The sequence below is a fragment of the Neoarius graeffei genome, chromosome 11 (genome assembly GCF_027579695.1).
Source record: "Neoarius graeffei isolate fNeoGra1 chromosome 11, fNeoGra1.pri, whole genome shotgun sequence".
Classification (NCBI taxonomy): Eukaryota; Metazoa; Chordata; class Actinopteri; order Siluriformes; family Ariidae; genus Neoarius; species Neoarius graeffei.
In genome coordinates this window covers 34576693-34602674 of record NC_083579.1, presented here as the reverse complement: position 1 = coordinate 34602674, position 25982 = coordinate 34576693, and the positions used below count along the sequence as shown (strand labels likewise).

Sequence of the window (25982 nt, the reverse complement as noted above, 5' to 3'; positions counted from 1 at the left end):
AGTAAAAGTGCTGGTTCACTGCTGTCCATCAGGCACCCAGCAGAGTCACACCACAATTAATGCCGTGGTGGTGTTTCTGGCGCATAACATGCTGTGGTGTCAAAGAAAGGAATAAATATGTATCGTAACTGCGATGTGTATCTCATTATTGGTGTCACTGTCACAAGACAACACAGCAATGTACTGATGTGAAATACACTACACAATACAATGGTTCATATGCTATCATATTATTATTCTGTTCAGGTTGATTTCCTGCCCTTGCAGATATTTTGCTGATCCATTCATCAGGAGCTCCACTTTTAGACACTGGCTAAATATATGTATATTACTGCAGCTTCCTTCAGTTGTTTGTTTAGAGAGGTTTCTCCCTTCAGTCTCCTCTTCAGGAGGTGCAATGCTGCTCACTTTAACCCAAGTGCATATCACGGGTAAATTCAGGAGCGAGATCAATGTAATTCTCCGATTTTATATTAAACTTTGGTCAAATATCTGTCACATTCTGCATTCTCTGTAATTTTTTGTACCTTGCGCAATACCAGAAAAATTCAGTTGAAATCAAGCCATTTGAGGTGAATTGGTCCGCCTCTGGAAAAACTTGGCATTTGGATTTCCCGGCAAACATTGATTTTCGTGACGTCGCGTGCGGGACGCCTCCCTCTGAATCCTACGTCAGCGCTGGTTTGTTTGAGAAAACGACCTGGTGGTTTTCTGCAAATTTCTTCAACGTTATCGCGTAATTATTAAAATGGTTAACAGATGTATCGTAGGAGGGTGTAGCAACACCAATCTTGATGGGATTAGTACTCATCGTTTCCCAAAAGACCAGACAATGAGAGAGAAATGGGAGCGCTTGGTCTACACAGGCTGTGCACTGAAACCGTGCAAAGCTCGCGCAGCCTGCTGGCGCTTCCGCAGGTGACGTCACGAATCTGGCTCCAGACTCCCTTGGGATTTTTCCAGACGCGTTTTGTTATTTTATTTTTTTCTGCTGTAGACAGATGGCCTTGTGCAAAATTACCCTTCTGGATGAGTGTGTAAAGGGACATACTTTCATATAAAAAAAAAACAAAACACGAAATTGGTCCAGGATATGCACGTTAACGTCTGGTGATTCCCTGATTAAGTCCTTTTATGTTGCCAGTGTGGTTTGGGTCTTTGATTAAATTCCTCCCAATTAGATCGGATGCATTTCTCTGTCGATTGGCAGACAGAATGTTTCTGTAGACTTCTGAATTCATTCCGCTGCTACCATCATGAGTTACATCAATAAAGATTAGTGAACCCCTTGTAGCAGCCATGCAAGCCCAAGCCATGACACTACCCCAACAATGCTTGATCGATGAGCGCTCATGTTTTGGATCATGAGCAGATCCTTTCTTTCTGCACATCTTAGTTCTAGGACTTTTGTGGCTCATCACTGTATTTCTTTGTGAATTCCAATCTGGTTCTCCGGTTCTTATTGCTGATGAATGGTTTGTAGTATGGCTTCTCCATTTCTACTCTTCGTCTTTGTCGAACAGTGGATTGTGATGCTTTCATCAGTCCTGGGGAGGTTGTTGATGTCGTCACTGACAGTTGTTTTTGGGTTTTTCTTCACAGCTGTAACAATGTTCATCGTCAACTGCTGCTGTTTTACTTGGCCAAACTGTTGGATGTTTGGTTGTTAGTCCACCAGTGTTTTTTTTTTTTTTTTCTTTTTCAGGACGTTCCTAACTGTTGTATTGGCTCCGATTGATTTTTCTCTCTCTTCTCAGCTTCAGATTGACTTGATTTTTTCCCCATAGGCAGCTTTCTGGTCTTCATGTTGGTTTATCCTTTTTAACAAATGTGGTTTTCCAGGGCTCAAACCAAGAGTAGACATTAAAATCCAGGGAATCTTCTCCGTGCTCTCACAGAAGGCGGTCGCATTTCTCTGCTCTCCTTTTTTTTTTTTTTTTTTCCTGCTTGTGCTCTTTGTTTCGTCTCGTCTGCCTATACTTTTTTTTTTTAAAGAGACTCTCTCCGCATTGAATTTCTAAACTAAAAAAGCATGGATTTGATAAACTGGTCTCCTAACGAAATTGACACAGTTTCTGGGTTCGGGGGAACCCACCTGTCCTGCCGGACCGTCTGTGGAGGACATTGGAGATATCTACCTATTCAGAACCATGATTACCAGACTTTTGCTGACTGGATTAGGCATTGCCCTGGTATATCGAGGAAATCAGACAACAGTGACAGCTGTTCAAAGCCACACAAAGCTGCCCGATATGATTGAAGCGGTGGGCAAAGCTGTCGGCACTCAGACTGTGGCAGAACTTGAACTACAACATGGTTGTCATCTTGGAGACGCTTTCGGCTTTGCAAGGAATAAGTATTTCGGAGACCAAATTGAATTGAACAGAAATGGACAGATATGGACAAAATGGACAGATATGGACGAGTGGTGTGGACGTGTAAAGACTGCGTCTGTTCGAAAGACCAAACAATCTCTATCTTATCGACATTTGGCTCCCTGAACAGCACCGGCCTCAATCAAGGCCGTTGCTGGGGCAACATTTCCCCCAGAAGGTCACTGCTGGGAGACACTCGCATTCTTCGCATTCCTTCCCCAATTTTCCGCGGTTGCCGTTTTTCACCCCCAGTGTGACAAGCGGGTGCGTGACCAGCGCCGCTTGCATGGCCGCAGGAGCGGATGGCTGCTTGCTTGCGCTGGGTTACCTCTACCTCCTCCCCTCCCCTCAAGTCCCATGGTTTAAAGTGTACTTGTGTTATTGTGTGCTTGTGCGGAGGTTTTTAAATGCTCTCACACTGTACTCCTGATTAGGGATGTTAACTGATGACCGTTTGACCGATGGTTGACCGAATCAACCGTTTAATTTTTTTTTGGTTGTCGGTTAAAAAAAAAACCAATCGTTTTGAAGCTGCCGATTTTGGAGTGGAGAACCTGGAATTCTGTGTTGTAAACGCTTGGGGCGTGCCATGCGGTGTAAGGACGACAGCTGACAAATCAGAAACACCCATTCAGTCATGTCCCGCCCTCCCGCCCCAGTTGAAGACAGCTGCTACTCGGCGAAAGAAAAGTCTCAGTGTTGGATTACATTTTACTACGATGTTAACCAGGTATGTAACATCAAGGAAATTCTTGACTATCAAAGAAACAAGAACACGGCGCATGAATGAAGTCGATGGTTGATTAGTCTGGTGAATATTAATGTCAACGTAATAATACACAAGATCTGAGCTAAAACCCGGTTACTCACTGATGTTACTTAGCATCAGACAGTTGCTATATTAGCTTAGCGGCTAATCAGCTCAGCTCCGGCTATCCCATTCCCAATGGCTGTGCACAATTAGCAGCCATGTAACCGTAATATCAGTAGCTGGAAAACAATTGCAGTATGAGGTCTCTGTGGCTCACTTCGAAGAAAAGTGCCTAGTCCGTAGCAGTATGCAATATCAACACACAGCCTACTGCAGTTATTAGCACTGACTGTATTTGTGAAAAATAAAAAAGTATCAGGCTAGACTTTTTAGCTTACAAATTACTATTCTGTTTTTTTTATTATTATTATTAGAAGGCACATGGAGTTTAGTCCTGCCTTGGCCAGTGCATTCTGAAAGTATGTTTCAGTCTGTAGCCAACAATGCATGTTATTGCAGATCATATCTCTCCACACAAACTAAAGGCGCAGATGCTGACTTTTGGAGGAAAGGGGAGAGAATGAACTGACAGCGGTGTCCGGAGGGGGAGTGACAAACCCAGCTTTCATGTCTGTGAGCCAAGTCGGTGACGGCTTGAGAGCAACTTCAATACCATGCAGTAATGGCGTGTTGATATTGGTAACGGCGTTATAACGATTGTAGCTAATTAATTAGATTACCCGGCGTTATAACAGCCTTTATTTTAACGCCGTTATTCCCATCACTGAATGTTATGTACTTCTTCGAGCACTTGACTTTATTTTCAACGCCATCATGGCCAACTGAAACTGTCTCTAAGCTGGAGCCATTTGTCCTCCGCTCCAATACGAACCCCTCGACATCAGTGCCGCGTTTGACTAAATGTTTCGCGCTGTAGAAAAGGTAATGTGAGTGGAGGGCAGCGACTGGGACTGAATGTGCGGATGCTCGCGGTTAGATTTAGAATAGATTCTAATAATTCCAATTCTAGAATTTTAAACTCGTAGGTTAACCGACTTTAACCGGCTAATGAGGCTCGGTGGTCGGTCAAGATTTTTTTTAGTTTTCGCCATCCCTAGTCCTTATAGGAGCATAGGTGGGGGGGTTTGTTCTTTTTTTTCCTCATCTTACTACTGTGTTTCTTTTTCTTTTATCCCTGTCTTCCTGTCCTGTTCCCCCTCTGTAAGGACAGGTTGATGGTCAATTTCACTGGTAACAGTGACAATAAAGGGTTCATTCATTCATAAAAGCTATTCATTGTTTGTTTAAACAATCAGTGTAACAGGGCACATCTGGGCAACAACAAACATCTGTCAGCCACATACGAGGGGCGTTCAATAAGTAACGCCCCTGACCCACTTCCAGTTGTCTGATCTAGCTGAAATTTTGCATGTGCAATGATTTATATCTCTATGGGTTATGTGGCAAATTACAGCTCTGAACTAATTGTGGTTTCTGATTTACACGTGTTTGAACTGAGTCAGGTGTGAAATGGAGCCTGTTGAGTGTCGCGCAGTGATCCGGTTTTTGTATTTGAAAGGACGCACACCACAGGAGACTTTTGATGAAATGAAAGAAACTTATGGTGATAATGCCCCATCATATGACCTTGTAAAACGCTGGCATCGTGAATTCAAACATGGCCGGAAGTCTGTGGAAACAGCTCCCAGACCTGGTTGCCCCCCTTCTGCCATTGATGAGGCATCTGTCCATCAAGTTGAGGCTGCCATTTTGGAAGATCGGCACATTACTATTCGCCAAATAGCCCAAGAGGTCAAGATTAGTACAGGGTCTGTGGAAACTATCATTCATGACCATTTGCATATGCATAAGGTGTCTGCCAGATGGATTCCCAGGTTGCTCACACCTTTCCAGAAGCGAGAACGCGTCGAGTGCTCAAGGATGAATTTGGAAATGTGCCAAGAAGATGAGTCAAAGTTTTTCAAAAGACTGATTACACAGGATGAAACCCGGGTCCATCACTATGATCCAGAGACCAAAGCCCAGTCAATGCAGTGGAAGCACTTGGACTCACCACCTCCAAAGAAGGCAAGGGTGCAGCCCTCCGCTGGCAAGGTCATGCTCACAGTCTTCTGGGACCAGGACGAGGTAGTGATGACAGATTTCCTGGCAAAGGGTACCACAATTACAGGAGCCTATTATGCTTCACTTTTAAGGAAATTAAGAGAAGCTATCAAAATCAAGAGGCGGGGCAAGATCAGCAAAGGTATCCTCCTCCTGCAGGACAACGCTCCGGTCCACAACTCGCTTGTCGCCAGATCAGAAGCACGGGAGTGTGGCTATGAAATCCTCCCCCATCCTCCCTACTCTCCTGACCTTGCACCCTCTGACTTTCACCTCTTCCCAGCCATGAAGTTGTTTTTGAAAGGAAAGCGTTTCCCAGATGATGCAGCCTTGATTTCTGAAGTCATGTCGTGGTTGGAGGACCAACCTGGGGTGTTCTACAAAAACGGTCTCCAGAGCTGCATCAAACGATGGGAGAAATGCATAACTCTGGGTGGTTCCCATGTAGAGAAAGACTAATAACTGTGCCAAGTTTCGTTGCTCTACTGCTATGGGAAGTGGGTCAGGGGCATTACTTATTGAACGCCCCTCGTATTCCAATATTTTTCATCACTTGGGTTCAAACAAAAGGTGCCATGGTGTAAGTTCTTTAACACACCTAGATGGAAATATCAGGAAATGAAAGCCGGAATTTTGATCTCAAACCCAAATGTCTTCAGTGTGCAGCAAAAACAAAAGAACTGACTTGCAATTCCAATACCTTCAGAGGGAACGCACACACGCACCAGCTTATAACTTAGACAATAGTCAACAGATTATGTCAGAAAAGTAGTTTTCACACCCTTTGGGGTTGGCAGGTCTGCACCTGTGAGCTGTTCTGTATTAGCATATGATGAACGTTACTGTACAAGGGGACTGACCGAGTTTAGCTGTTGAAGGTAAACTTCCCTTCAGAGGAGCAAGATGTTCTTTGCAGGGTCTCTCAGCTGGCCGCTTGGTCCCTCGCATCCCTCTGCGCACGTTTTCTCGCAGAACGGCGCGAATCACCTTGACCATGTTCACTTTGCTCTCAGGTGTGCTGAGGGAGACGTGGGCTTGCAGTTAGCATCTCCACACGTACTAATTAGGGCTTTATGTTGGAACTGAATGATCATGTAGCTCACCTGCTGCACAGCTGGAACACAGTCTCAGGTCGGCCCTCCAGCTCGGATTTGGTGTGGATCAGCTCCCAGACGCAGTTGCTTTCTGTTCAAGGGGAAAACTGTATTTTTTATCCACAGTAATACATTCTTGATGCTGATGTTTGCCTAATCTAACATTTTGCATGCCACCTTAAAGGCAGCCCTTGAACACACAGTAATGCTGAATCCCTAAAGGATTCCTGGTCACTACACAGGCAATAACGCAGTATAACTTGTGTAAAGTCCTGTATGCTCAGTCGAACAACGGTTCAAGATTCAGCTCCAACTGGTGCATGTCAAAAAGTAACTGTGATCTAATATTTGGTTGTTTTTGTTTACCGAATGATTATATTGTTAGAATTTAAAAATGTGAAAATAAAGTACACAGTGTCATGTCTGGTGCTTATTCTGAGGTTTTTTTTTTTCCTTCAACATTGAATGAAAAAATAAGAAAACATTAACTCTTCGAGTTCAATTTAACTATTATGTAAGGGATTAAAACACGAAATAAAATGTGCTGTTAGAGGAAAATAATCAATGTTGGGTATGCTGCTACATATGCAGGTATGCAGCCTGCAGTTTTCTTTTTTTTCCTCCAACAGCACATCCATGGCTATTTTATTCCTCTTCTACCACAGCAATGTGCAAACGATTACTGTTTTACTACTTTAATTTATTAAAGAACAGTATTTCTTACTTTTTATCTGTTTTTGGTTAATGTTATGAAACAAATGAGTTCCTGTTTTAAACAAGTGCATTACTGTAATATAAACCTGTCAGAGCTGCTGTTATAGAAAACTCTTCTGACCAATCCCAAACCCAGAATTCAACAGCGCTGTGGTATAATTAAAGAACAGTACTGCGGGCGTGTGCTGGTGAAGGCTGCCGTACCTGCAGTGTTGCCCAGTCTGACCTGCAGTGCCGAGCGAGGAATGAGCCAGCGAAATTTAAATGGGTCCTGATCTCCATGAGAGTGGGCAGAGCGTGGAACATTCTGTCAAACACACACAAGGGGACTCGTGGTTAATTCGTCAAATTTGATTAGTGCACTAATGTACTGTAGCTATTACAGTAGGAGGAGCAAAGACTCACCATTTTCTTCTTAAGCTTATTGCTCTCTCTGTAGACGAGGATCACTGCTTTCTTAAACACTGGCGAGGGTAAAGACAGAGATTTCAGTGAACCATGACGATGCAGCAGGACTTCATAGAACTCTTAATGATACTTGGATTCCTTTATCCCCAAAACATTCATTAGAGCTGAAGACTCGGCTGTTTTTAATGAACTCCAGAAAATATATGTTCCATGATGTTTAACTGTAAGAAGTACAAAATTAACGTCGGGATGGTAACGGTAATTGTGCTGAATCACACCACCCTGTCGTTGATGACGTTCCTATAACAGCGCCACGCAGAGTGCTTGATTTCTCACTTACAAGACGAGAAACGGCTCTTCAACATTTGCTTAACTCATACAAGATTTATAAGGCAAATGCACATTAACGCTCAGTGTGTTCAGTTCTGAAGTTGCTTGAACTATAGTAAATATATCGTTATTACAATTTAAAAAAAAAAATCAAACCAAGACATTTATAGCCCTTAGGTTTAAAGATGGTTTGAAGTAAGAAATGCTATTTTCCTTGCATAAAGTATTCTGTATTTTGAAGAATTTTTCCAGCTTTTTATTTTTCTTTACTTTCAGTATTCATTTTATTGCTATTTTTAAAGGTAATTAATTTTGTAATTAAACGGAAAAAAGAAATACGGTGTCTTGGGCCTTGAGAACAAAATATCCACACTCTTCTGAAATGCTTTCAGAATTTCCACACTATCAGATCTGGTAATGTGTTCTCTGGCCGCCATATTACCACTCCCATCGCATGTATTTGGTTTGTGTGTTAAACTGTGGTACCCAATCAAATTTGCCCCAAGAAAAGTATCTCCTGACGTTTTCCCCTTTCGTTACCTCCTTTTATTTTCTCAACTTTACCCGCATTCCTTACATATCTTTATAGCGCTCCCCTTCACTGTTTTTTTTTTTTTTCTTTTCCAGTTCAGTCTCTGATAATTTTTTTTGAATGGCTCTTTTTTACTACTATAATTATTTTTAATGGTGATTATTTCAGTTTTTCTCTGATACAGTGCATCTTTCTCTTTCATATATTTCTTCTTCCTTATATATAAAGATTGTGTGTACTATACACACAAACACACGCAGGTGAACTGTCCGTCCACAACCACTGACCTGATGATTTGTACAGCTCGCTGCTGCACATGTAGGCATTTTTCTTCACATTTTTTTTCACCAACTACATAAATAACTTGTCCAATTTTGTATCGCTTCCAGTAGTCTAAATGAGAGTTCCGCTCTGATGGGAGTGGTAAGATGGCGGCCAGCTGGCTTCACTCTGATGAGCCTACAGTATGAGCTCTCCAGATTTTATATAGAGCTCAGTGTGCGTTCTACACTTTGCTTTCCACTCACACAGTTTTCCATGCTGCCAAGAACTTACTGCAAAGAATCATGGGAAAATGGGGGAAAGGAAGTGTTCACCCAACAAAACTTTTAGCTCTTAGCCAGGTCTTTCCATGAGCTGATACTCGTATCAAAGACCTGGCTAAGAGCTAAAAGTTAACATTAGTGTCCAGTCAAGAGAGACATCATCATCTAGTGTCTCTCTCATGAGTATTAAAAACCTATGGATATAGTGTGTGTGTGTGTGTGTCTGGGGTGGGGCTAAAGCAGCTACTCACCAAATATGGTCAATTCCGGTTCCTTCTTCATGCGGCCCAGAGACTGGAGTGGGTTTAGCCACATCACTGAGGAATGCATGAGAAACTCTCCCATAGAAATCTCTGTGACCTGAGAGAGAGAGAGAGAGAGAGAAATGCAACAAGGAAGATTAAAAGAATAATTAATTAATTTAAAAAACAAAACAAAACCTCAAACACCATAGTGATTAATGGGTTAACTTCACACAGATGGCTGATGTGGATTAACTAGACTGCTGTTTGGGACAAATTATTTAAAAAACCACTAACTTCACACTTTTTTCCTCATCATTTCTCAGAGAGATTGTCAGTATTTCTGTGTAAATCTTCCTCACGGGCGGAGCTACACATGAACTTGGTTTCTGATGCCATTAACAGGCTCAAAATCTTTGGACCAATCACATACAAGATGCAAATTATTAGAGGACGACAGTGTGGTCTGCAGATACTGTTCTTTGCAAAACGTACACGAAAACACGTATGCTAATCATGAACAAAATTATGGTTGCTATGGTAACAATGTATTTTGACAGGACAAATCGCTAAGAATATGACGATACACACTTAACTCCACATACTAAACCAGGAAACTCAGCAGCTAGCAATGACCGGTTTACATTAATGTGCGGGGCAGCACGGTGGTGTAGTGGTTAGCGCTGTCGCCTCACAGCAAGAAGGTCCTGGGTTCGAGCCCCGTGGCCGGCGAGGGCCTTTCTGTGTGGAGTTTGCATGTTCTCCCCGTGTCCGCGTGGGTTTCCTCCGGGTGCTCCGGTTTCCCCCACAGTCCAAAGACATGCAGGTTAGGTTAACTGGTGACTCTAAATTGAGCGTAGGTGTGAATGTGAGTGTGAATGGTTGTCTGTGTCTATGTGTCAGCCCTGTGATGACCTGGCGACTTGTCCAGGGTGTACCCCGCCTTTCGCCCGTAGTCAGCTGGGATAGGCTCCAGCTTGCCTGCGACCCTGTAGAAGGATAAAGCGGCTAGAGGAGATGAGATGAGAAATTAATGTGCTCGTTCCAATACAGTACTGTTTCTATGGTAACAGCTGATTCACAGGGATTTATCCAGTGATCACTTAAAATAAAAAAAAAATTTAAAATGTGTGTAATCGTTGAGGTGGTGAAGTTTTCTGTAAGGAGATGTTTACAGTGGTGCTTGAAAGTTTGTGAACCCTTTAGAATGTTCTATATTTCTGCATAAATATGACCTAAAACATCATCAGATTTGCACACAAGTCCTAAAAGTAGATAAAGAGAACCCAGTTAAACAAATGAGAAAAAATATTGTACTTGGTCATTTATTTATTGAGGAAAATGATCCAATATTACATATCTGTGAGTGGCAAAATAATGTGAACCTTTGCTTTCAGTATCTGGTGTGACCCCCTTGTGCAGCAATAACTGCAACTAAACGTTTGCGGTAACTGTTGATCAGTCCTGCACACCGGCTTGGAGGAATTTTAGCCCATTCCTCCGTACAGAACAGCTTCAACTCTGGGATGTTGGTGGGTTTCCTCACATGAACTGCTCGCTTCAGGTCCTTCCACAGCATTTCGATTGGATTAAGGTCAGGACTTTGACTTGGCCATTCCAAAACATTAACTTTATTCTTTTTTAACCATTCTTTGGTAGAACGACTTGTGTGCTTAGGGTTGTTGTCTTGCTGCATGACCCACCTTCTCTTGAGATTCAGTTCATGGACTGATGTCCTGACATTTTCCTTTAGAATTCACTGGTATAATTCAGAATTCATTCTTCCATCAATGATGGCAAGCCGTCCTGGCCCACAGGCCCAAACCATGATACTACCACCACCATGTTTCACAGATGGGATAAGGTTCTTATGCTGGAATGCAGTGTTTTCCTTTCTCCAAACATAACGCTTATCACTTAAACCAAAAAGTTCTATTTTGGTCTCTTCCATCCACAAAACATTTTTCCAATAGCCTTCTGGCTTGTCCACGTGATCTTTAGCAAACTGCAGACGAGCAGCAGTGTTCTTTTTGGAGAGCAGTGGCTTTCTCCTTGCAACCCTGCCATGCACACCATTGTTGTTCAGTGTTCTCCTGATGATGGACTCATGAACATTGGCTAATGTTAATGTGAGCGAGGCCTTCAGTTGCTTAGAAGTTACCCTGGGGTCCTTTGTGACCTCGCCGACTATTACACACCTTGCTCTTGGAGTGATCTTTGTTGGTGGACCACTCCTGGGGAGGGTAACAATGCTTTTGAATTTCCTCCATTTGTACACAATCTGTCTGACTGTGGATTGGTGGAGTCCAAACTCTTTAGAGATGGTTTTGTAATCTTTTCCAGCCTGATGAGCATCAACAACGCTTTTTCTGAGGTCCTCAGAAATCTCCTTTGTTTGTGCCATGATACACTTCCACAAAAGTGTTGTGAAGATCAGACTTTGATAGATCCCTGTTCTTTAAATAAAACAGGGTGCCCACTCACACCTGATTGTCATCCCATTGATTGAAAACACCTGACTCTAATTTCACCTTCAAATTAACTGCTAATCCTAGAGGTTCACATACTTTTGCCACTCACAGATATGTAATACTGGATCATTTTCCTCAATAAATAAATGACCAAGTATAATATTTTTGTCTCATTTGTTTAACTGGGTTCTCTTTATCTACTTTTAGGACTTGTGTGAAAATCTGATGATGTTTTAGGTCATATTTATGCAGAAATATAGAAAATTCTAAAGGGTTCACAAACTTTCAAGCACCACTCTATGTAACGTGTCGAAGGAGTCTCCAGTGTCAGCGCTTTGTAACAGTCAGAGGAGTTTTTTGCTTTGCCGTTTCTCTGTAACATGATGAGCTGAGGGTTTTTTTTATTTTTATTTTTAAATCAATTTCAAGAGAGAATAAAAGAGAGACTGGTGAGGGAACAACCATTTGTAGCTGCTAGAATGCAAGTTACAACACCATGGTATGACATTAAACTTCTTACAGTTGTTAAGACTGTAGGAACCGTGAAATGCTAAAAGCATGAGATGGTGAAGTACCTCTTTCTCTGAGCCACTCTGTTCCGCCACCAGCTGGTCAAACACAGCACCGTAGTCCTCGTAGATCTTCTGCATCTCATTTATATGGCTGGCCACTTTCTCCATCGCCTTCAAGGCCTCTGTAACAATAAACGCACGTTATGCAAGGAAATGCTCCAGCTTTTGCTATTGTGAGCCAAAAGAATACTTATATTTAAAAAAAAAACCCAAAAAACTGTGCATCTAAGTGTGTACCTGTGAGGTGATAGTGCTCCTCACTGTCCGTGTCGGTCAGAGACACCAGCTCTCGCAGCAGTAGAGGGTACTTCAGTACTCTCTGCACTGGTTTAATCAGGTAGGACTCAAGAGTAGACGAGTGCTGCTTGGTGGGATTCCTCGCGTCCAGGAACTCCTTAAAGGCTCGATCTGTTTTAGCTGAACATACACACGAATTTACATAATCACATCACGCTACATATGTGTACCCATAATGCCACATCATACACCCACAAGGCAGTAACACTGGCTCTGGGATGCCCCTCCACCCCCAACTCTTTTTTTTTTTTTTTAATGACCACTGCAGTAAAAGCGCTTCACTGCAGATGAACGAGGTGAGAGCAGAGCAGCCATGTTGTGTTGGTGGCTCACCCCTGAACAACGCTGCCTCTCTACATCGAGTATCAGACACTGAGAGCAATTAATGAAGCACTCGCACCACAACCACACTCGTACATCGGAGAGTAATTGGCAGGCAATTAACACACAGGCACAAAAAAAAAAATCTTTATCGCTGCATGAGCACATTTCCTGCACAACAGACGCAGTGTGTGAGAAAGTGTAATTACCAACATTGCTGACACACACACAGACTACTCAGCTCAGGAGACAGTAGTGTGTGTGTGTATATATATACACTACACATGTACACTCAGAATCTGATGATTAAACAGGGGCATGGCCACCTCACAGGTCTATTACACCAGCACAGGATTAATGAATGAACCACATCTGGCTCGTGCTCATCAAATTAATTCGGTTTTCGGAAATCTCATCTCATCTCATCTCACTACCTCTAGCCGCTTTATCCTGTTCTACAGGGTCGCAGGCAAGCTGGAGCCTATCCCAGCTGACTACGGGCGAAAGGCGGGGTACACCCTGGACAAGTCGCCAGGTCATCACAGGGCTGACACATAGACACAGACAACCATTCACACTCACATTCACACCTACGCTCAATTTAGAGTCACCAGTTAACCTAACCTGCATGTCTTTGGACTGTGGGGGAAACCGGAGCACCCGGAGGAAACCCACGGGGAGAACATGCAAACTCCACACAGAAAGGCCCTCGCCGGCCGCTGGGCTTGAACCCAGACCTTCTTGCTGTGAGGTGACAGCGCTAACCACTACACCACCGTGCCGCCACTTCTATAAGTCAGTTTAAAAAAAAATCGTTGGCATGTTTACAGTATCAGAGGTAAAGCTGTAACTTTAAAGTGCTGATCTTACGAAAATGACATCACCTCTGGAAATTATACCTTATAAAACTAGACATGGCGACACGGTGGTGTAGTGGTTAGCGCTGTCGCCTCACAGCAAGAAGGTCCTGGGTTCGAGCCCCGTGGCCGGCGAGGGCCTTTCTGTGCGGAGTTTGCATGTTCTCCCCGTGTCCGCGTGGGTTTCCTCCGGGTGCTCCGGTTTCCCCCACAGTCCAAAGACATGCAGGTTAGGTTAACTGGTGACTCTAAATTGAGCGTAGGTGTGAATGTGAGTGTGAATGGTTGTCTGTGTCTATGTGTCGGCCCTGTGATGACCTGGCGACTTGTCCAGGCTGTACCCCGCCTTTCGCCCATAGTCAGCTGGGATAGGCTCCAGCTCGCCTGCGACCCTGTAGAACAGGATAAAGCGGCTACAGATAATGAGATGAGAAAACTAGACATGTCAAATAGTTCACTGTCTAAATTGTATTTTAATATGAGACCGGGAACATGTTCTGTTTCGTTGGTGAAGTTTGGCTCTTTGAGTCCGCCATGACACGAACGCATTCCTGGTAAGTTACTGTTAATTCAAAGGAAGTGACGTCATATGCGCAGCGCTTGAAAGTTTGTGGCATTTCTGGCTTCGTCTGCTTTGCAAAGTGTAGCACGTTTTTAACGATTTTTTTTTTTTATTCAACAACAAAACTCAAACCAAAGTATGTCTCCTAAGAGGTGTGTCCTACAAGGCTGTTCAAGTGTAGCCGATTAAAAAAAAAAAGCGGAATTTTGATCCATTGTAGCCCAAAGTCGGCAGGACACTCACAGGTTCGATTTGTACGGACAAAGAGAGGTAACTTCAAGCTGACAGGACGGTTGGTGTCTGCTCCATACGTTTTGAAAAAGATAAATTTGTGAAGCAAATTCACGTAGAAGGATTTGAGCGACGTCTGGTACGCCGAGCAGCTCCTACGATCTGGAAACAGAAATAAGAAGCGCCATCCGAAAGAGCTCACCGCCGCACAGGAAGGGTCAAGCTTGGGTTTAGCTTGTTGCTTGAATTTATTAGTTGTCCTTAGTCTTTTACCCTTTTCACTGATGGTAGTTCTGAAGTTTTATACAAGGCTAAATAATGGCAGTAATGAGGTACTTTCACTTTCAGTGCCAGTAGGAGTGGCTGGTGCGTTGTGCCATATGCATTGTGCGCATGCAGCAGCTCTTAGGATTCACCACCAAAACTAAGTTGCTCATAAAACTACCAACGTTTTCCAGTTCTAACGGTACCAAGTAGGATCATGTAGACCCTTTCTGTTTTGTGCTACAACGTTAAGTAGAGGTGTGTGTGTGTGTGGCGTCAGGGGTGTCAGCGCGCAATCGCTGTTATTTATTTTTTACTCAAGTTCCGATGCTGTAGGTGAAGGAGAGGGTGTAAAGGCTGTTTGTGCCTGATGCAGTATTTGAAGAAGGAGGAGCTGCTATTTGTACAACAGTAGACACAGATGCTCCAGCTGTTTTGGCTATAACACACTTGGATGAAATACCGAAAGAAGGAGAGCGTGGTTGTTTAGAGAGTTTATTTTGTTTCCAGGCAGTATTTGACGGAAGATGGATATGATGTGCTACTAGTACCTGAAGCATGGATTAAAGCAAAAAAAAAATTATTTGACTGAAAATTTACGGGGGGGTTATGGGTGGATTTCGATGAAATTCTGAGAATGATTAACTTAGAACTGATAACTTTATTATCAATTAATTAATGGATTAATATATTCAATTTATTGCACTCTCTTCCCATTGCTTCCTTATATTATTTTTTTGTGCCAAACCACACAAATGCAAGCGCCTGGAATGTTTAGTTTTTTGCACCATGAACTAAATGGCTTTCCGTTTTCACCTATTTCGTACAGCCAAGCCCACCTCCACTTGTTTTTTACACCTTTATCGATGGCAGACACATCAGTGCCTTCTTTCATGTAAAGCGCATCCATGCTGCCGAAACCGAAAGCAGAATGACATGCTCCTCTGTGCTCGACGTCAATATAGAAAAAAGTTTGGATCTTCGCTTACATTAAAATTATAATTTGACCTTACTTTGTGTTGAATACGACTTCAAAAACAATTCAAGATTTTATTAAGAGAAATATTGTGGCCAACACGAGTGTTAAGTTACCTAAAAGATCGCGTGAAGTTGGCTGCTATCTACTTTGCGTTCGTTCTCATTTTCCTCCATCATTTCATAGGCCAGAAACAGATGTTTTGACGTAATTTAATTTAGTAGGCTATGATTATTATTTAATCGTAGTCTTCTAGACCAGTGATTCTCAAACTGTGGTACGCGTACCACTAGTGGTACGCGGGCTCCATTCTAGTGGTACGCCAAAGAATCACTTAATTAAATATAAATAAATTTTAAAAAATAAAATAAAACGTGAAATACTATCCATAATATCCGAATGGATGAAAATATCAACAGATGACAAGAAAATGAAAGGAGATACAAATTAAGTTAATAATTTTAAAAAGTTTGCAAGTGCTTCTGGGTAGCCATACGTAGCGTACGTACGCATTCCCACCGGTTCCGCTGACAGACGGTTATCCGCCATTGGTAGACTAGGCTGTGATGGGAAAAGGTGGAGGTGGCTTTGCTAATTATGACGAGTACGACAAAATTACTGTCGTGGCTTAAATCCGCGAATGGGAGCGTGGATCAGGACAGAGGGAGAACTGAAGAGGACGTGTGTGAGCCGAGCGCAGATGCTAACGACAGTGGCAAAACCAGCCCCAGAACTGCTAGCAAACGGCAGAAACCAGTAAGGAGGAAGTATGACGAAAAATACATAAAACTGGGATTCATTTGGAGCGGGACAGAGGAGCTGCCCAGGCCGCAGTGTGTTGTATGCGGGGACGTTCTGAGCAATGAGTCCATGAAACCGTCGCATCTCAAACGGCATCTTACAACCAAACACACAGCACTAAAGGACAAACCAATGGATTATTTTTTTACGAAAACATGATGAACTGAAGCAGTCCAAGTCCACCATTCTGTCCTATGGTACACCCGTAGCCAAAGCACAGGAAGCTTCATATCGCGCCAGCCTCCTGATCGCCAGAGCCAGTAAGCCGCACACAATCGGGGAACTGCTGTGTTTACCATTAGCCAGAGAGATGACACGTATCATGTGTGGAGAGAAAGCTGCCAGAGAGTTAAACTTGGTGCCGCTTTCAAATGACACCGTGTCAAGGAGAATAAATGACATGGCTGACGATGTTAAAAAGACGCTGATTGAGCGCATTAAGAACAGTAGATATTTTACCATACAGCTTGATGAGACTACAGATGTTGCAGATTTGGCCAATTTATTTGATTCATTATTTAAGTCCAGTGTTTTATTTTCCTATATTTAAACACAGTGTTACTGTTCAAAGTACTGTGTGTAATGTTACACTGGCCAACAATATTAAATATACTTGTTAAATAAAACCTCCGCCTTGTTTTTAATGAATACTTAGGCCTACTACGCTACTGTATTTTAATGTTGGTCATTATGGTGGTACTTGGAGAGCCAAGTATTTTCTGAGGTGGTACTTGGTGAAAAAAGTTTGAGAACCACTGCTCTAGACATTTTGACTGTTTGGGGCATTGAACGCTGGTGTATGATTTTCAGGGAATAAAGTTTAGCGCATGTCGGAACATCATTGCGCTCGCAGCCTCCAACTCCTCAAACGTCCTTTAAATTGTGATAACGTAGGCTATAAGGCACGGTTCTAACATACCTTACACATTGGCCTAACGAAAATAATAATTGTTGGGGCGTCTGCTGATTTGTTAGCTATAAATTTAGGTCTAATTACTTCTGACAGTCTGCAAGCATTGCACCGTCGGGTCTTCAAGTCTGGCTGAAGCAGAGGAGCGGGCTTTCCGGGGTTTATTTTTTCGGGTTTTTTTTAACACGCTCTATTTCTATATGTCCAGGTTTGAACTGAGTCATTTTGGCAAGATTTAATTTAATACAAAACAGAAATGGTCAGACACAAGCACACCAAGCACATGGGAATGTATTTTGCCAATTTTGACAGCGCATGTTTTTTTTAATGCCGCACCGTAGACAGCGAACGTTTAAACATGATCAAACATAGGAAATGAACGACACAAAGCATGGCTCAAAAACAAAAAAGTTAAATAAACCCTGCTGATAGTTGGTGTTGCAACACATCAGTGTTATAACCCAATCTCTACCCAACCACCCGTCATTTTAATTCTCCTCGGATCAGCACCGACCTCACATTTGGCCTTGGGAGAGTTCAGTTGACGGAAATCCGTCACACGACGGAAAACTTTAATCCATGCCTGAAGATACAGTATTAACTGAACAGCGTACATTTTGCTCATGTTGTCAGAGAATCTCTTTCAGAGCCTATAAATACAGAAAAAAACCCGATGAGTTAAGGCCAATTTATGCTGACAACCCAGTCCTCGCAGACGGTGTCGCAGACAGTGTCTGCGTAGCCCCCCCACCTTCGCAGATGCTCTGCGCGCACCTCCCAAAAATTGTGACCACCGCAGAAGCCTCGCAGACAGCGCCGCAGACAAGAGGGCTCTGATTGGTCCACTCTACCCGCTGTACACGCACTTCCGCTTCCCTACTTTCCCGGTTTGGTTTGTTTTCACGACCGGCATTTTTAAAAACACGAGCGAAGATGGAGCAGCACGAACAGCGGTTGATTGAGGAAGTACGTACATCTATACGACTCCAGTTCTAGTCATTATAAAAAATAAAAATTTCTAGTCATTATAAGTAACCGGAGGATAAACACTCCACTAACCACACCCACCAACTACTCCTAGCGACTTCGCGCCCCCTTGCGTTGTGCCGGTGAATAACATCGCGCACGCCTATCACTCCCCGCTCAACGATAAATTACAACTGTCTGCGAAAAGCTATCTGCGAAAGCCTTGTCGCAAGAGCATGCAGAGGCCTTCAGTTGAGAGAGATAAGAGGACGGTGTGTCCGTTCACTTGATATTAAAATCATGTTTTTAGATGCAATAGAACGTCGCACGTGTTTCAGTGGACAAAAAGGCAACAATTCAGAAATACACAGGGAAGTTTATCACAGAGCTATAAATTATAAATTAATCTAGCGATGGCCTTTTCCTTCGCGCCAATTTCGTGATTATTGTAGGGAATTTACCTTAGAATTTCTAACAGGTTCAATTCACCTTAAAATCAGCTCTCTGTAAAGGGGCACCGCAAGATGATCACAGGTTTTGGAATTTAAAAAAAAAAACTTTAATGTTGCAGAAATACGGTGATTTTAGTAAAAAATAAATAACGGTAATTGCGCGCTGAACCTCCCCACACACACTTAACGTTGTAGCACAAAATAGAAATGGTCTACAAACTTTCGTTGTCTTTTTCAAAAGAATCGGTATCAAGAACGCACACCACTGCAGAGAATAGTATAGAGTCAGCGTGGACGCAAACGAAGGCAGTGGCGCATATGAGGTCACACATGCAGCGCCGCTGACCTGTAAATCGCTGCAATCTAATAACGGCGGACAAGCTTATAGTGATTTTCGGAATGGAATTCAGATGCAAAGAAATTATTTTTCAAACCTATTTATTTATCAATGAATTCTACAACCTATATCGCCCACATAAAACCCAGGATTTTATGATGTAATTTTTTGTTAGACTAGCACTTTAACTTTTCTGAAAGTAGCTCATGCTTTAAGGGAGTTAGCTACAGATATACTTTCCCTGACTTGGAGGTTTCAACAAAGTGAGGTTTTTTCTTTCCTCTTTTCCAAATCAGTGCCACTGTGTGACAGCCCCAGGTTCTTCCTCACACATTAAACCCTCGTCGTCTCTGTTCCCGCGTACAGAACTGTTGCTCTGGTCCTGTAATGGGACAAATTAAAGAGACACCAGGGTGCAGTTTTCTTCTCTCGATACGAGCTGGCCAGTTCACGCGTTCATTCATTTTACACTGGGCAGCGTGCCCAAGGCTGAAACCAGGCCAATGTTACACACATAAATCTAGTTATATTTAGTCACACTCTCAAGCTTAGTTTTAATGTACGGTCTGATTTTAATGATCGGATCCTTATTATAGATCAGACCTCCTGCTTTGATCGTGTTCAGAGCTGCTAGTAAAATTTATGGACCTGAGGAGGAAAAAAAAAAAAGCAGCTATACCTTTTAAGGCAGCAGAATAACTGCATTGCAGATGAAGAGCACCCTGCATATATTAGATTTTAATGTGGAATGTGTTTGGAACCTCATCAGCATATTTAACCTTTAAATTCCAAGGTTGGAACTTTTAAGCTGAACGATATATTAAATGACACATGACGTATCACTATTCGCTGAGGAACTGCACACAATTCATCCGTCCATTATCTGTAGCCGCTTTATCCTGTTCTACAGGGTCGCAGGCAAGCTGGAGCCTATCCCAGCTGACTACGGGCGAAAGGCGGGGTACACCCTGGACAAGTCGCCAGGTCATCACAGGGCTGACACACAGACACAGACAACCATTCACACTCACATTCACACCTACGGTCAATTTAGAGTCACCAGTTAACCTAACCTGCATGTCTTTGGACTGTGGGGGAAACCGGAGCACCTGGAGGAAACCCACGCGGACACAGGGAGAACATGCAAACTCCGCACAGAAAGGCCCTCGCCGGCCCCGGGGCTCGAACCCAGAACCTTCTTGCTGTGAGGTGACAGCGCTAACCACTACACCACTGTGCCACCCGCACGCATTTCAATGTTTTTTTTTTTTTTTTTAAGTTAACTAGGAGAGAAGGGTGGCACGGTGGTGTAGTGGTTAGCGCTGTCGCCTCACAGCAAGAAGGTCCGGGTTCGAGCCCCGTGGCCAGCGAGGGCCTTTCTGTGCGGATTTTGCATGTTCTCCCCGTGTCCGCGTGGGTTTCCTCCGGGTGCTCCGGTTTCCCCCACAGTCCAAAGACATGCAGGTTAGGTTAACTGGTGACTCTAAATTGAGCGTAGGTGTGAATGTGAGTGTGAATGGTTGTCTGTGTCTATGTGTCAGCCCTGTGATGACCTGGCGACTTGTCCAGGGTGTACCCCGCCTTTCGCCCGTAGTCAGCTGGGATAGGCTCCAGCTTGCCTGCGACCCTGTAGAACAGGATAAAGCGGCTAGAGATAATGAGATGAGAACTAGGAGAGAAATATTCCAGACTTTACACTTTTGCTGCTCATGATGTAATGTGGCTGAACAGAGGTTGCAAAAGTACAAACATTCTTTATTTAAGTAGAAGTACAAATACTTGTGTAAAAAAAAAAAAAAAGAAAGACTTTGGTAAAAGTAGAAGTATTCAACTTCTTTACTCCAGTATAAAAGTACAGGCTCTGAAATGTACTCGGAGTATAAAAGTAAAACGTAGCCCTTTGAAGGACATTTCTACCAGCTGTTTATGTGCAAAGCTAACCGAACCTCACTAATGCGAAGGTACTTCATAAAATTCTCAGAAAACATCGCGGGAGAAAGATTGTTCTTGCATTATTTTTCAACATAGTCTCCTTTAACTTCAATGCACTCGGTCCACCGATGTGCAAGCTCTGGTATCCCTTCGTAGGTGGGGATACCAGAGGTGGTCACATCTTGAGCCTCCAGATCCTCCTCAACAACATGGATGACTTCATCATCACTCTGAAAATGGCGACCATGCCAGTGGGATTTCAGTTTGGGAAACAGATAGAAGTCAGATGGTGCCAGGTCGAGTGAATAAGGTGCATGGGGCAACAGTTCAAAGCCACGTTTGGCTGTTTCTGCCCCTGCCAGCTGTGCTGTGGGGACGGGCGGATTGTCCTGGAGCAACAGCACGCCAGCTCGAAGCGTTCCTCTCCTTTTTCTTTGATTGCTTCTTTCATTTGAGTTTTTGTGGACAATGATATAAGGTTTTAGAGCAGGGGTGGGCAATTATTTTTTCCATGGGGCCACATGAGAAACAGAAAATTTTGTGGAGGGCCGGACCAAAGGGCTGAACTAAATTCTGCATGATATTAATTGTATTTCTTTATATAAAGCAATAAATAGCATTGTTTTTACAAGCTGCTAAGACTGGTAAGAGTCTGGAAAAAACGAGGTTGCCTTACAAAAAATGGCATTTATTCAATCAAACAATGGTTAACCAAATGTGAACGTTTGTATCATTTTTTTTTTTCAGTCACATTCACCCCAAAACACAATAAAGACATCACAGTATTGTCTTTCTACTCCAAATATCAAGCAAGATACATCATATTATAATAATGATGCCCACATTTGTAGTCTAATCACCTCATTTGGTGTTTTTCATTTGGTAATGCCGACTCAAATTGTAGTCTTTGAACACGGCAATCTGCTCTCCGCAAACTAAACACACGGCTTTATCTCTGACTTCAGTAAATAAATAGCTACTTCGCAGTCCATGTTTTGTTGAAAGCCCTGCATTCGGCATCTACCTTTCTTCTTTTTGCGGACATTTTGGGGGCTAAAGTCTTCTTGTGACCTGCTCGCAACAACGTCGATTCGGTGTAGGTATCAGATCTACAGATCGGCTCGGGCTCCGGCGCCTGCTGGTGACGTCACACTATGTGATTGGCTGGACCGTTTGAAGGATGACGTACAAGTTTGTGGTTGGTCTGGACAAATTACGGAAGTAGTTATCGCGGGATTAGGTTTTGTGGGATTTCATGTCATGTTCATGTCGTGCGCATTGTGTTTTTGTTGAACACAACTTCAAAATAAAAGCAATGCACGTTCAGTCCATGCATGAGGTAAAATTAGAAAATACGTTTATTTTGTAATTTCTAATTAACCTTACGCGGGCCGGTCAGAATGAACCAAAGGGCCGGATGCGGCCCGCAGGCCGTAAAATGCCCAGATCTGCTTTAGAGTATACAGTTACGCCCCAAAATGGGAGTCACGCCCCTTGTTTCCAGGTGAGGTCAAGAACTTTCTGAAGTACCCTCGTGTTTATATTAACTTATAACACAGTAACTTACAGTTATCCTTACCTTACTAGCAGCTCCTTATATGCTTGTTAATAACTTATTTGAAGAGTTTGAAAGCCACATCACGTACAGCTAAAGCAACAGGTATTTACATCCAACAATTTAAAACAAACACACACACACACACACACACACACACTCGCCTCAGTTTGCCGAATTTGAATACAGCTCATGTTTTGAGTCAGAGTCAGGGTTGCCAGATTGTTTTTTTTTTTTAAATCCGTGTTGTCTTTTCGATGTGTTATTGTACCATCCATTTAGTTTGATGTTGGAAAGGCACACAATGATGCAAAATAAAAAAAAGTCAATAATTCCGCTCCAATACATTAAAACTAAAGTGGTGAGCCTAATTTGAAAATATAAGTAGTAGAAATTACAGATATGTTAAAATGTAGTTGATAAGAATAAAACGCTGTCAGAAAAATAAATACTCAAGTAAAGTACAGACACCTGAAAACTCTACACAAGTACAGTAAGGAAGTATTTCTACTTGGTTACTTCCCACCTCTGGACTGCAATGAGCTTGTGAGCGTGCAGGAGATTGGGATGTACCTCTTTCCAGAACCTTCTGGACCTTGATGTGGTTGGCGCAAAAGCCGCTGTAGAGTTTAAAGTGATCGGCGTAGTAGAGAAACGATCCACCGAGAGAAAACAGCAGCTTCTGAACGGGAACAAAAGGAGACGGAGAGAGGATAAAGAGACTAAACCGTGATGGCTTAATCATCATGTTAAAACAGGACGTTAAAATCAGAACAAAAGTGAACAACAAAAGTGAAAGAAATCAAAGATCTTTGTGGATCTCAGTGAGAGGGATATTAAAGTCATGCCGAATTGTGAAGAGAAAATCTATTCATGCATGTTCATGGTTATAATCACTCTGACAGTTCTCTAACAGAACACTACCCACTCTCTCAACCCACGGAAACACACAGAGTCTTACGATTTACGCCATTTTAGTTCATTCACCTAGTTAATGACATTTGTGGCAGATCACAGAATCCAGGGACACATGTCGGCCGAAACGAATCCGAGATAATCGCAAAAGAAGCATTTTTTTTCGAAATTTGTGATTTTTGTTTTTTTCCATCATGTGCAAGTTGAGATCTTGAAGAATGCAATCAGTATTTCAGATAATAGATTGTTTTGTTGGAAAAGCATACATTTTTTGTTGCAAATTGTCTCGTTTTTGTCAGGACTGTAGCCTGCTGGGGGGTGTGGGTAAATTACCATATGGGCCATTCACATGATGATTTAAGTCATTTGGGGTTTTTTCCCGCGAATCAGCTGTATGATGTGAGTTGAGCGCATGGCTACTTAACCTGCATACAGGCGTGTGATTTCACTATGGAATGAGCAAGTTAAACAGAGCGCAGAGGAGCAAACACTGCGAAGCAAACAGACACTTGGTATTTACATCGGAGATCACCATTTCTAGCAAAAAAAACCGCAACCTCGTTTTCCAGATTGAATGGAATACTTGAATGATCGGATGATACATGGACCGTTCTAGGACTACATTCCATCGGAGGCATTGGTGTGTGCAAGGCGCCGTTTCTCTTTCTGATGGGGTGAGTTTATTAATCTAAGGCTGTGTGGTTATTTTTGCATGTAACGGAGAGTGTTGTGGTTTGGTTAAGCCTAGGTCACAACCGGACGTACGATTTTTTGGCCGTGTGATTTTTGGCGTTTCCCAAATCGCTGCGTTTTTTTTTTGTTCACGGAGAAAGACGCGCATTGGCCGTAAGTTTGTCTTGCAACCTGAAAAAAACGTAAGCACCCGTAGAGTTTGTTTGACATGACAAAGAACCTCTGCGACCGGTCTGCGGCTCGAAAATCAGCACGTCACACGCGCGCTCTCGTGCTTTTCACACGCGCGCTCTCGTGCGTTTCATGCGCGCTCTCCGTGTGTTTCTTACGTTTTTTGCGTGTAGACCGGCCGTAGGAGCGCGTACTGTACGGCCAGTTGTGACCGAGGCTTTACATGAAACTAGTGTTGTGTTAGTTGTGTCATCATCGTGCTATCTTTCTTTCTTACGGTGTGAGTAATTTTTCAACCACAAAACGTTAAAGTATACTTTAGGACTTATTTTTGTACTTCATAATTGTGTTGGGCATACTTTGCATGGAAGGAAAATTGACGTGGTGATCTTTGTTTACATGAAAGTAGTATCGTGCTAGCTCGTAGGGGGTAGGGCTTTCCTTAATGTCATGCAAATGAGCAGCATTATGTGCCCGCCCTGCACCCAGAGTAGCTGAGATGGAAAACTTTGAGGGCGATTTTCTTCCTTTTCTGTTTTAATACGTATACACTTTCAAAAGGCCACACATTCTTCAAATATTGTCAGATCTCCACATGGAAGGCATCATTGGAAAGCTTAGAAACTGTACTTTCTGAATCTGTCAATAACTCAAAATGCCCCCGGGCCGACATGTGTCCCTGGATTCTGTGATCTGCCACATTTGAATTTAGTGACATTTGAGTCGAGATTCTCAATTCAGCACGAGTTAGGTGTGACAACAGCATACAAGCTGGCACTAAATGTGTTTAGTATAAATACAGAGGTGATTCTAGAAAACTGCATGCGCCGTTTGGTTGAGAAACTCTGACTATTTCTCAATAATCACCTTGAGCGACTGGGCAAAATGGCAGCCAATCGCTTTGTCACCGTAAGTGAGGAAGAACAAGAAGACACAGAGTCATCTGTGTCCCCCACCCTATATACCAACTATATACCAAGTTTCAAGATATTATTTGTCACATTTTTCAAGTTCTGCTGCAGGAAACCAACCCTACCTCTTTACACTGACCTCAGCAGCCCATGGCATAAACCCACCGGACCTTTGGTCCAGGTGAGCTAAAAATTAAAATTTCTCACATTTCTTTGTATCAAAAGGCACAAATACATCACTTAATCAACACATATACCAACTTTCAAGACCGTACCACTCATAGTTTTCAAGTTCTGCTCTGGAAACAAAACCTACCCCTACACTACAAAAAAAAATGATATCTTAGCAAGTGAAAATATCTTGAAAATAGTTGAAACGCTATAGCATTTCCTAATATAAGAATACAAGGCACCAATTCTGAGATTAAACCTAGTTCTAGATTGCAACCAACTTATTCTAAGAGGTCTCATCAAGTAAAAATATCTGTCCATGCAGCAAGATAATTTCACTAGTATTACGTAATTTTCTCCTTAAATTCAGTTTTCAGTTTTTTGCAGTGTAAGACTAACCTCAGAGACTAAGTCTGACATTGTTTCCATGGAAACATAAATTAAAATTTCTCAAATTTCTTAGTATGAAAAGGCACATCTACATCACCTTGTTAACATGGAC

General features: G+C 42.7%; 1 protein-coding gene across 7 annotated transcripts in view; it reads right to left on the bottom strand.

The window, feature by feature from the left end:
* Positions 1-25982, bottom strand: part of tiam2a (TIAM Rac1 associated GEF 2a) — a 232283-nt gene that overhangs the window by 12936 nt on the left and 193365 nt on the right. For all 7 annotated transcript variants that reach the window (XM_060933762.1, XM_060933755.1, XM_060933760.1 and 4 more), the window contains 8 exons: positions 23193-23301; positions 12396-12575; positions 12162-12280; positions 9125-9233; positions 7464-7522; positions 7263-7365; positions 6354-6435; positions 6111-6268 (listed from right to left, as the gene is read on the bottom strand). In XM_060933762.1, coding sequence (XP_060789745.1) covers positions 6111-6268; positions 6354-6435; positions 7263-7365; positions 7464-7522; positions 9125-9233; positions 12162-12280; positions 12396-12575; positions 23193-23301 — 919 coding nt within the window. The remainder of the gene's footprint in view (positions 1-6110; positions 6269-6353; positions 6436-7262; positions 7366-7463; positions 7523-9124; positions 9234-12161; positions 12281-12395; positions 12576-23192; positions 23302-25982) is intronic.